This window comes from Octodon degus, unplaced genomic scaffold (genome assembly GCF_000260255.1).
Source record: "Octodon degus isolate 3935 unplaced genomic scaffold, OctDeg1.0 scaffold00130, whole genome shotgun sequence".
NCBI classification, from domain to species: Eukaryota; Metazoa; Chordata; class Mammalia; order Rodentia; family Octodontidae; genus Octodon; species Octodon degus.
Genome location: NW_004524706.1, coordinates 4,224,907 through 4,236,561, shown reverse-complemented (window position 1 = coordinate 4,236,561; position 11,655 = coordinate 4,224,907). Strand labels below are relative to the sequence as shown.

The 11,655-nt window shown below is 55.8% G+C and overlaps 1 protein-coding gene across 6 annotated transcripts in view; it reads left to right on the top strand.

Moving 5' to 3' along the window:
• The window catches only part of Stk40 (serine/threonine kinase 40), a 44,867-nt gene extending 35,349 nt beyond the window's left edge, over positions 1–9,518 (top strand). For all 6 annotated transcript variants that reach the window (XM_023701026.1, XM_004641028.2, XM_023701022.1 and 3 more), the window contains 5 exons: positions 4,838–4,953; positions 5,570–5,714; positions 5,855–5,974; positions 6,142–6,226; positions 7,281–9,518. In XM_023701026.1, coding sequence (XP_023556794.1) covers positions 4,838–4,953; positions 5,570–5,714; positions 5,855–5,974; positions 6,142–6,226; positions 7,281–7,499 — 685 coding nt within the window. In that variant the 3' untranslated portion in view covers positions 7,500–9,518. The remainder of the gene's footprint in view (positions 1–4,837; positions 4,954–5,569; positions 5,715–5,854; positions 5,975–6,141; positions 6,227–7,280) is intronic.
• Positions 9,519–11,655: the final 2,137 nt, after the last annotated feature.

The window sequence follows — 11,655 nt, the reverse complement described above, 5'->3', positions numbered from 1 at the left end:
GAGAGAGAGAGAGAGAGAGAGAGAGAGAGAGAGAGAGAAAGTGAAAGTGTGGAACCGAGGATTGAACTCAGGCCCTTGTGCTTGCCAGGCAAGCACTTATTCTACTGAGCCATCTCCCCAGCCCTGGCCACTTTTCACTTAAGCCACTCAGGTGCTTAAGAAAGAGGCAAGGGTGGGGAATTAGGGGAGTGGGGCTAAAAAGAAAGAGGCAGTGGGTAGGGAGCAGAGAGCCCCGCGCTGCTCCCTGTGCATCTCTGTTATACTCATCCTGTCTGAGCCTCACTTTCACTCTTGCCCCGTTGGGGGCTCAGCCTGGAAGAGCTCTGACCTGCCTGTCACCCATTCTGCAAGGCCTTCAGTCAGTCAGGAGGCAGGCAGACCAGGCAGAGTGCTCCCAGGGAAGGGAGCAGGGAGCTGTGCTTGTGAGGCAGCAACAGGGACAAGTTCACCTGCTCAGGATAAGGAAGGGCCGGAATCTGTGGCTCTCTTTGGGAGTTATTTGAGGTTGGCTGTGGGTTCCTGCTCTCCTCCTCCTCCTCCTCCTCCCATTGGGGAGACAAGTCACATACCAGTTCCTAGAAAAGAGCAAAAGAGTGTTGGCAGCCTGGAGGGCCACAGCCAAAGCGTGACTCAGCGGACCCTGCTGACGCACATCACCCGCTCTACCCCTCATTGCCATTGCCCTTCAGTCAGGGCTAGCTGGGGGGTCTGGGACTCCCAGGGAGCTAAGTGCCACCCAGCCAGCGCGGGCAGGGGAGTATTGCCAAGCTCCGGGAGGCCCAGGAGCTAACCATGCTCTTCCTGTGGGAGCGACTCCGGGCGCCTCTATGGCCAGGCAGTGGGGGCGCTTGGGCACCCACTCAGCTGTCCTCCCTGAGCACCTTCCACCCTACTGGCTTCTCACTTTCTACCGCAGAGAGTACTGAAAAGTCCTGCCCACCAGGTAACATTGAAGATTCATCTGCTCCAGGACCTTTGTCACCCCACTGCCTCACAGCCGGTGTCTTTCCTGGTATCTGTCATCAGTAGCCTCTGCCAGACGTGTCAGCTAACAGAGGAGAGGCTAATGGCAGCTTACTGTGTGCCAGGCCCCAGCCTAAGTGGCTGCTGTGGACTGTCCTCTGATGGATGCCAGCACAAGCCTGACAGTTAGGCACTAATATATTTCATTTTACATATGAGGAAATTGAGGGTTGGCATGAGATTCACATAGCAAGGAAGCAACAGGGCTCAGACCAGGACCCTCAGAATCTGAATGCCACCTTCTGTACCCCTGAGCTGTTCTCCTTCCAGTGTCTTGAGCCTCAGACCACAGGATGCATTTGTGGCTGCAGTAGCCAGAGGAGAAAATACACAGTGGCTTTGTGAGCACTTTCCAGATTGGGGGCCTGAGCAGTCATCCATGTTGGAGCAGTGACGTGGGATGTTCAGAGCAGAGCAGCAGGCCTCTTGCTGTGTGCGTGACCCCTGGCCTGGAGTGGGCCTGTGAGAGCTGGATCTGCAGTTCTGCTGGGAACATAAGGACGGATGCCTTTGTTTGCACTGGGCCCTGCCAGCCAAATTCCCCAAGAGAGCTGAAGGGCTCTCAGAGCCTCTTGGACTCAGCTCCTGGGGAAATCCACCACCCTGCCACACACCCTGCACATCTGGTGCACCCCCACCCCCACCCCCAGGACCCTTTTCTAGTGAGAGGCAGCCTGAGGCCCCTGCGGAGCTTCCCTTGCTCCCATCCACGCAGCTGCAGGGCCCAGCTGGCTGGCACAGGGGCAGGGCACTCCAGTAGGAAACGCCTTTCCTGACTAGCGCTCCACTAAGGGGCATCTTTTTTCCTTTCTTTTTTTCTTTTTTGGGAAGGGGGCAGGATTTTGCTTAGTTGTCCAGGCTGGGTTCAGATTTTCAGTTCTTCTTCAGCCTAGCCAGTCCCTGGGATTACAGCTGTGCATCACCACGCCTGGCCCCAGGGGGCCTTATGCAGGGAGCCAGCCCACTCCTCCCACCTGAGTGTGATGTAGGGGTCCTCTCTGGGGACTCCCTTAGTCCACTCTGGGCTTCCTAGAAAGGATCAGAGCCCAAAGCCGCCTGGCCCATGACTCTCAGAGAGGACATCTGATCAGGGCAGAGTCTGAAATCCAAAGCAGGGATGAGGCAGCCTTGGCGGAATGAAAGGAAAAATCAGTTGGCCTGTGCACTGCACCTGGGCAGCTGTTGTGCTGACTGCAGTCACTAGGGTCCAACAGTCCTAGACCCTGTTCCCGCGCTTGCCAGCTGTCTGGCCTCGAGCAGGTCGGGTCCCTTTGCATCTGTGGGCCAGAGTCGCACCATCAGAAGTGGTGCAGTGAGAAAATCTCCCTCATAAGCTGTTGTGAGGCATAGGTGAAAGTAGCCCACTCCCTTACCAAATACTCAGCTGATGATAACAAAAGGGACTGGCAAAGGGGACAGAAGTGCCACCCAAGGGTAGACTGCAGAGCTCCATCAACTGTGCTCCCAGGCCGGTCACTTCCTACAAAACAGATCATGCCTTGCCTGCCGCACCATGGGGGAGCGCCCCTGCTGTCCCTGGGCTCCTAGGGAGTCCACCCCAGTGTGACTAAACGTCCCTTCTGGGCCTGCCTGCTCACTCTTGGGTACCTGGGTCCTCCCCTGGGGCAGTGTTGGTGGCTTCCAGGCCAGGGAAGAACACCAGGAGGTGTCTGGTCACCCTGCAGGGGTCCCAGCTGCTGAGATAACGCCAGCACCTCATCACAGTCATTCCGAGGACACTGCCGTGTGCCACCAGCAGTGCTCCTCAGCATGTCAGACCCCTACCTCGTCAGACCCCTGCCTTCCTTGCAAGAGAGCACTGCACCCGGGGGGGTGGGCCTGCTTCCTCCTGGGTGGCAGGGCCCTTTTTCTGTAAGTGCTTCCTGCTGAGCTTCCTCAGGCCCTATTGTGGCCCAACACTTTTCTGATGGAAGGAAGCGGGGGAGGGCTGACTACTCAAAGCTCTGGTAGTTAAGCTTTGCCAGAACCCCAAGATGACAGTTTCCCCCCTTGTTCTTCACCAGCTGTCAGTGCCCCCCTCCACCCCCAGTGAACTGTCCTCAGTAGACTCCAGGAGGTAGGGAATCTGGGGTGCGCTTTGCGCCAGTAGCTCTGAACCCAGAGAGGAGTGAGGACCCAGACCAGTATGTGTAGCTGTCCTTCAGCTATGGGCTCAGTGCTATGCTAAATCTGGCTGGCCAAATAGCTCAGCAGATTAAAGCGCCTGCAAGCAGGCACAGGGGGTGGGAGGGGGGGTTCGATCTCCAGGCCTGCCATGCCAGCCCCCAGGGCTCTCTGAGATGGCAATTGAGACTTGGGCATGGTGGCGTGCCCCTGTAATCCCAGCTCTTGGGAGACTGTAAACAGGCAGATCACTATGAATCCGATCTAGTAGTGAGACCCTAAACACCCTGTAGACCATTTCTTAAAATACAAAAAAAAAAAAATTAAAAATAAAAAATCTGCACCAATGTGTGGACCTGGCCATAGAGGAAGGCGTCAAGTGTGGTGGTGCTGTAACCCCAACACTGATGAGGCTGGGGGAGGAGGACTACAAGTTTGCATCTATTCTGGGCAACTTAATGACTTAGTAAGACCTTGGCTGAAAATGAAAAAAGGGCTACAGATGTGGCTCAGTACGAAGGCCTGGTTCAGTCCTCATTACCTCAAAAATCTGTTTTGTCAGGCTGGTGAGATGGCTCAGTGGTCTGAGGCACCTACTTAGAACAAGCTTAGCAAAGCACAGGGACTGCGGTTCAATCCCCAGCGCCACATGCCAGCCAGCCCCGCCCCCTGGTGGGCCGAGCTGGCCACACACACACACATAAATAAATAAATAAATTTAAAAAAAAAAAAATGTTTTGTCAATAGAGGGAAGGAGTCTGGTCCTTCCAGGAAAGGTCCCCTGGAAGTTGCTGAGAAAGGTTCCCAGACCATCCATCTACCCAGTGCAGGATCTCAGGTGTGCTCTGGCCCATGGTGGGGCTTTGGAAAGAGGGTGACTAGGTTTGGGCGTGTTGTTGCTCCAAGCTGCACTGTGACAACTGTGCTGTCACTTTCCCTTCCTGCCTGGCAGCCTTGAGACAGTAGGGATGTGGGGAAGTGCAGAGTGACACAGGCTTGCTCCTGCCACCCCTGTACTATGCGCATTGGATGCCAACACCAAGGTATTGGCTCTGGAGGGCCCGAGGGGCCCCAGAAAGGATGGGCTGTGCTGTCAGCAGGGGCCCTGTCTTTTTCTGGAAGATGTACTTCCGTCCTCCACCAGGGGACGTGGACACTGCACTGTAGGACCAGGCTTCTGCAGCAAGGCTGCCCTGTAAGCTGGATCCCGCCCCAGGGATGCACTTGGCTCAGGGAGGTGAGACTCAGTGGGGTGGGAGTGGGGTGCTCAGCTGTGCAGGAGAGGACCTACTGCCAGGGTGCCACCAGAGACAGTAGGAGATTGTAAAGTCATGCGCTTCTATACTTCCTTTTTATGATGTGTGAATGAGGGAATCAAACCAAATGTCTAGGTCAGTTCCAACTGGAAGATAGGTGAGGCTGTTGCAGGGCAGTCTCTGAAGGTCCTGAGCTGTACCTCTGACAGGGTGGCAAGGACAGGGAGGCCTGCAGGTTACAGTGACACACATTCCTGCCCTACAGCTCGGCAGGTGGTCAGCAAAGGATGCAGGTGTGATTCCTTTGCTCCCCGGGTGAGGATGGGGACAATGTTTTTGTTCAGGTTTGGGGGCTGGCCCTGTAGAATACCTGGCTCTGGTCTGGCAGCTGGTCGTAGCCACCAATGTTTGTTCTCTCTCCCTCTGGTCCCCAGAACTCATCGGATAACCATCACCAACTTCTGCCTCGGAAAGCATCTCGTGAGCGAAGGGGACCTGCTGAAGGACCAGAGGGGAAGCCCTGCCTACATCAGTCCCGATGTGCTCAGCGGTACGGTGGGCCTGTGCCAGATAGCAGGTCCTGGCTACACATGGCAGGCTCTGCAGCAGTGCGTTCACTGCTGTGGGCAGCCCTGGGCTGGAATCTGTCCTTTGCCAGGGGCCCAAAGTAGTCCTGTTCTTGTGCAAAATCTTTGGTCTAGTGAAAGGGGAAGACATTCTGGTCCTAGTCATGCATGGATCAGTCTTAGAATAAAGGAGACAAGGGACAGGATTTCAGGCTCTGTGTTAACAGACTTCCCTGGTGTGTTAGCCAGCTTGCTTTTCCCGGAACAAAATACCTGAGAGCGGGCTGGGGAGATAGCTTGGTAGAATAAGCGCTTGCCTGGCAAGCACAGGGTCTTGAGTTCAATCCCTGATACCACAAAAAGAAAAAAAAAAAAAAAAACAAACCTGAGAATAACCTCTTACGGGAGGAAAGGTTTATTTTGGTTCCCCGTTTCAGAGGTTCAAGTCTCAGGTTGCGGGGCTGCTTTGCTGTGAGCCTGAGGCCAGGCTGCACGCTGCTGTGGAAGGGTGTGGCAGAGCAGAGCCACTCACCTCCCGCACCTGGGAAGCAGAGCAGGGGCTGCAGCGTTGTACTGAGTGCTCATGTCCTCTACCTGCAGGCCGGCCATACCGAGGCAAGCCCAGTGACATGTGGGCCCTAGGTGTGGTGCTCTTCACCATGCTTTACGGCCAGTTCCCCTTCTACGACAGCATCCCGCAGGAACTCTTCCGCAAGATCAAGGCTGCTGAGTACACCATTCCTGAGTGAGTGCTGTCTCCCAGCAGGGGACACACCGCCCTCTGGGCTCCTGAGGGGGAAACAACCCAGGGAGCCTGGCATCCTGGAGTGGAGTTCAGCCCATGCCACTATGGTGAACCTCCTTCCTCTCCTTCTCCCTGGGTAGGGATGGGCGGGTCTCTGAGAACACCGTATGTCTCATCCGGAAACTGCTGGTCCTCGACCCCCAGCAGCGCCTGGCTGCCACTGATGTCCTAGAAGCCCTCAGTGCCATCATTGCATCGTGGTAAGTGGGCTGGTGCTGGGCAGAGATGCCAGGCTAGGGATTCGGGTGCTCTGCATGCGGTGCAAAGAGCAGCCACTATCAGCCCCCTGTTATGCCAGGCACTTGCCTGTCTGGGTTTTTCCCTGAGGAAGTGGGCACCTGGCAGTCTGACCTTTCTCCCCCTGCAGGCAGTCCTTGTCTTCTTTGAGTGGACCTTTACAAGTGGTTCCTGACATTGACGACCAGATGAGCAATGCGGACAGCTCCCAGGAGGTGAGGGAGAAGGGTACAGGTGATGGCTCCCTGCAGACACAAGGCGTCCTGGGAGTGGGAAAGGAGGCGTCCACGCGCCACCTGAGAGAGGGGCTGTTGACGGGGAGCCCTCAGTGGGGAGGCCTGCCTGGCCCTCTCTCAGCTTCCTCTTCCTGCCCAACTCACATTCCTCTCTTCTGACTCACTGGGTTCTCTCTTATCCTTACTGCTTTTCATTTTTCAGATGATTCATTTATCCCTGTTTTCTCTTTTTCCTGTTCCCTATTCTGGACAAAGTGCTGGGCCAGGGAAGGAGCAGATGACGCTAGGCAGAAGGTGGTGGTGATCTTAGGGTGCCCCCTGCAGACCAGGGCTTGGCTGGCCCCTGGGAGGGAAAGTGGGCCTGAGAGAGAGTTCTAGACCTGCCCTGCAGCTCCCACCCTTTGTAGAGCTGTTCCTCAGCTCCAGTCATCACTCGAAGTTATGAGTGCCTATACCTAATACAGCTCTTTCAGTCCTCCCTATGGCTTGGGTATCCTGTGTTAGCCCTTGACAAAGGAGAAAAGGTTCTAAGAAACACAGTGGTTTCCCCTAGAATCATGGCTTGGAAGTAGTGGAGCTGAGCCTTGAACCCAACCAAGTCTGATTCTAAGGCCCTGCTTTCCCTCTGACAGCCAACACGGAACAAATTCCCACTGCCACTTTGATCAGTCTGGCTGTACCCCAGGGAACTCAGGTTGGGGCTTCATGTTTGGAGCTGAGATAAACTGGGCACCCAGGTTCAAGCACCAGGGCCACGTTCTCTGGCATCCTGGCAGGGATTGGCCCCTCACACCAAGGAAGCTAATGTGGCCATTCCCAAGGTCAGGTTAGGAAGGGAGAGGTCCTGGTCACACCACAGGTCTGTGTGACGGCTGGAACCTGCCCCAGCAGCCAATACAAGAAGGGCCCCTGCCTAGCTGGTGCCAAAGTTTGTGGCACAGGAAGGGCAGCCTTGAGAGCTAGGCTACCAGTGCTCACTCCCTATCTTCTGTCTCTGCTGCTGTTTTTGTCTCCATCCCCCTCGGCCTCGCAGGCGAAGGTGACAGAGGAGTGCTCTCAGTATGAATTTGAGAACTACATGCGGCAGCAGCTGCTGCTGGCCGAGGAGAAGAGCTCCATACACGAGGCCCGGAGCTGGGTGCCCAAGCGGCAGTTCGGCAGCGTGCCGCCTGTGCGACGGCTGGGCCACGACGCGCAGCCCATGACCTCCTTGGACACGGCCATTCTGGCCCAGCGCTATCTGCGGAAATAGTGGCCTCGGCCGGGGGCAGCCAGCCCCATCGCCACCTCTCCTGGCCCCCAGGCCCAGGGCCTGGCTGTCAGGGCTGGGTCTGTGGTGCTGGACTTGCCCAGGCTGGAGTAGGAACAGGGCAGGGACAGGGACAGCCCAAGTCACACGTGGGGTCAGCAGAGGTACACAAAGCTACCTTTTGGGATGATTGCTTGATTGTTTGGTTTTTTAATCTGAGAAGCATAGATAACTAATCTGCTTTTAATCATGATATTTTAATCTACCTCTGTCTCTTTAACCATGCTGTCTCTGGACTGAGTGATGGGAGGAGGGAGTCCACCCACGAGCCCCAGGCCCTGACCCAGCCTGCCAGCCTCCCGGCCGTGGGGGCCACTGCTCCCACAGTCCAAATAAGCTGAAAGTGCAGCTTGCTGCTGGCTCCCAGACTGAAAGCCCACCTCCCTGCTCTCCCACAGTCCATGCTGCCCCTCTTCTGATCCCAGGCCCTCGGTCCAAGCTTTGGAAAACCTCCCCCTTCATCTTATACCGAATTAAAGTATATTTATTTTTTTACAGAACCAACTTCCCTCTCATTTCTAGGTGGCCCAGCTCTTGGCCACGCCTTGCCCTAAACCTGGCAGGACAGCAGGGTGTGCAGCCCCCACTGGGCCTCCCTCCTAACCCCAGCCACAGGGAGCCCCTTGCCAGCCCCTCTGCTCCCATCCCAGGCTCTGTTTCTGATGGGGGCCTTTCTAGACTTGGCTGTTTCTTTTGTCAGTAGCTTCTCTGAGGTGCTGCATGATAGCCCTGCTTCCTTTTCCATCTTTCACGTGGCACCCAGCTAGCCAGGAGACACGGCAGGCTGGGGAGGCGCGCCTGGGCCAGGCCTGGCCCAGGACTTGGCCCTACTTGTACCCCACTCTCCAGCTCCCCGCTACATTGTTGGAACAAGCAGTGGGATATCTCCCTTCCTACCCCTGCTCCAGAGAAAAGGTGTCCTCCCCCCAACACAACACTGGCCAGGGGCCCCCATGGGGCTGGGAGACTTGGGACAGACGTGTAGGGATTGAGGTCCCGCCCTGCCTGGCTTGAGAACAGCCCTGCTACCCTTTGAGCCATGATTTTGAAGTGGATGCCGGTCTTGCCAGAAATGCTGTTCTCACCAGAATGCCCTGCCATGTGCTCTCCCTCCCTGGACTTGGCCCTGCCCAGTGTTAAGCACGAACCCTTCCCTGGATGCCTACCCCGTGTGTCCTCTTGAGAGGCTGAGCGTCCCTTCCAAGCATCCCCAGGCCCTTCCTGCCTGTCCTTGACCCCAGTGTTTCCCAGAGTGTGAGCTGCCTCCAAACCCCTAAAAAAGCTGACTCACTGTGAGCGACATTGGGCAAGTTCCCAAACTTGTGCCTCAGTTTCCCCATCTGGAAAAAATGGGGCCACCTCTTGCCAGCAGTAGCAGGGCCACCCGTGCCCCTTCTTCCCAATGTCCCAACCCAGCACTCGGGCACCTCTGGCCTCTGCCTCAGTGGGTCTGTGGGAGCCCACCACTTATTCCCCAAGCACCCAGCTCTGCCTCTAGCTCAGCCATCCAGCTGCTGAGAGCCAGGGCACGGTGCTGTGCTCTTTTCTATATTTATTTGATATAAAAGTCTCTTAAAGGGGCAGAAATGTGGCCAGCCTGGACTCCGAGCCCTGGGACTGTCCTCCGGTGGGGCGAGGGCCTACTGTAGTGGGGCCACCGCCCAGGACCCAAGGGCCTGCTTCCCACATGAGGTCTTTCTCCTCCTTTTCAAAGCAATATCCTTGGGTCTGCACAGCCCCATCAGACAGCCTGGATCCTCCCCAGGGGAGCCCAGGGTCTGATGGCATTTCTGGAGACGCATAAGAGGAGGCTGAGTCTGCCCTCGCTGGTGTCACACACTGAGAAGTCCTGTTGTAAAGAAACAAAATGGAAAATGTCACAAAAAAGTTTGTATAAAGACATATTTTTGTACTACATGGGGACTCGACCTGCATGTCAGCAATAAAACTTCCTTGTCTGGAGCTGCTGTGGTCTGAAGCTGTTCTTACCTGCTTGGGCCTCCACCATGGACCCAACCTGGCTTGCCACCAGGTGGCGCCCAGCCTCAGTGTTGTGAACTGGGCAGGGACCCGGAAGGACCTGGCATTCTCCCAGCCCCATTGTCCTGCCCCAGCTGTGTGCCCCAGTGGCCATTCCAGCTGGCCCTGGCCCAGCCCGTCACCCATGCAGACCTGGAGGGGGCCAGAACCACTGCAGGTAGAGAGTATTGGTCCTCTCTGCCAAAGCCCTGCGTGCCCACATGCTAACCCAGGGAGCTAGGGTAGGGCGAGGGCAAGCCAGGCCTTCCCTGCACCACCTTGCACGCTCCTCTCCAAGGAGTTCCTTCCTTCTTTCCTTCCGCTGCCTAAATGTAGACTGCAGATTGCACTTCCTGAGCAGTGATGCTAGAGGTGGGCCAGCCCCTCCCCCAGCACACACCACACCCTTGGGGCGTCCTTGCAGACGCTCACCCTGGCCCAGGCTCATGGGGCTCCCTGTGCCCCGGACAGAGTTCATGGGTAACCCAGGAGTCTGGACAGGAGTGTGGCCCTCGCTCCCCCTTGCCAGCTCCTGCCTCTGGTTCTGGCCTCTACTCACAGTCCCACTCCTGCTTCTCCACCTGTTCAGCATCTGTTCAGTGCCCAGACGACGTCTCCTGGTCACTTGCTCCTGTCAGGCTTCCATTCCTTCAACACCCAAGACAGGGCAGGTGGGGACCAGGTTCTCCAGCTCCAAAGCCAGGCCAGCCTCATCTCGCATCTCTCTTCCTATGCCCGCAGCCCACTGTGGGGTCCCAGACCCCAGCTTGCCCCAGTTCTGACCCTGCTCTGTCTCCTCCCACTCCCTCTGCCAGTCCAGGCATCATGTGACAAAGTAAGCTTTTGGGGGGTTTTAAGACAGTAGTTGAGGCTGTCCTCAAACTTGGAGCAATCCTGCCACAGCTCCCCAAGGGCTGGGATTACCTGCAAGGCACCAGCAGACTTGAAAGGCTCTTCCCCAGCTCCCAGCTCCCTTCACCGCACCCCCGCCCGTGGGCCCCTTCCTCCTCATTGCTATCCCTATTCCCAAAGAGATGATTGTGAGCTCCACGAATGACAGCAGGGATCCTTGATGTCCACTGCTGGGGCTGGGGCTCCCCAAAAGACGGGGAAGGTGCTAGCATTCAAAGAATGGAGCCCAGGATACCTGACGACCCCACAGAGAGCAGATTCTACATCCTGCACAACATACATGAAAGACTTGTTTATAATTCCGAGAGCCAAGAATCTAAGTCCATTTTACACATAAACACAAAGGATTTGGGGGCTATATTGTGTATGGTGTATTATCCAGGACTCTTAAGTCCTGTGAGGTGGAGAAAATGTATTATTTTCTTTTGTCCTGACTCCTCTGCTCCCACCAGTGGGATGGGTCCCTCCTCCACAGGGTGGCCCTTGGAGGAAAGGAAGAAGGGGCGTGTTCAGAGCCTCCTAACACTTCCAGCCTCTCTCTGCCCTCATGCCTCAGCTTCCCATAGCTGCTGGGAAGGAGGGTCCTGGGAGTTTCCTCAGTTCATTTTAAACATGAATATCTGTACCACTCTAGTATCAGCCTGTACACAGTCTTCTCCCCAGCAACAGGCCACTTTACAACTGTTTACTGTTAGTTTCTTTTTCTTTCTCTCTCTCTCTCTCTCTCTCTCTCTCTCTCTCTCTCTCTCTCTTTTTTTTTTTAATGTATTTGGTACACAATCTCACTATGCAGCTCGGACTCATAGTGATCTTCCTGTTTTCAGCCTCCCTGGTGCGGGGATTACAGGTGTGTGCCACCATGCCCAGTCTGGTGGGCTCAGCAAGCCCAGGGGTGGGGTCAGTAAGGCATGTGGTGCCAGAGATCGAACCTCAGTCCCTGTGCTTGCCTAAGCAGGCACTTAGTCCACTAAGTTATCTCACTGGCCTTTTTTTGATCTTTCTGAGACAGGGTTTTGCTATGCAGTTCAGGTTGGCCTTGAACTCACTTTGTAACCAAGACTGGTCTTAAACTTGAAAAGATCCTCCTGCCTCAGCCTCAAAGTGCTGGGATTACAGGCATGCACCACCATGCCCTGTCTGTTATTTTATTTTTTGGGTCTTTCTTTCT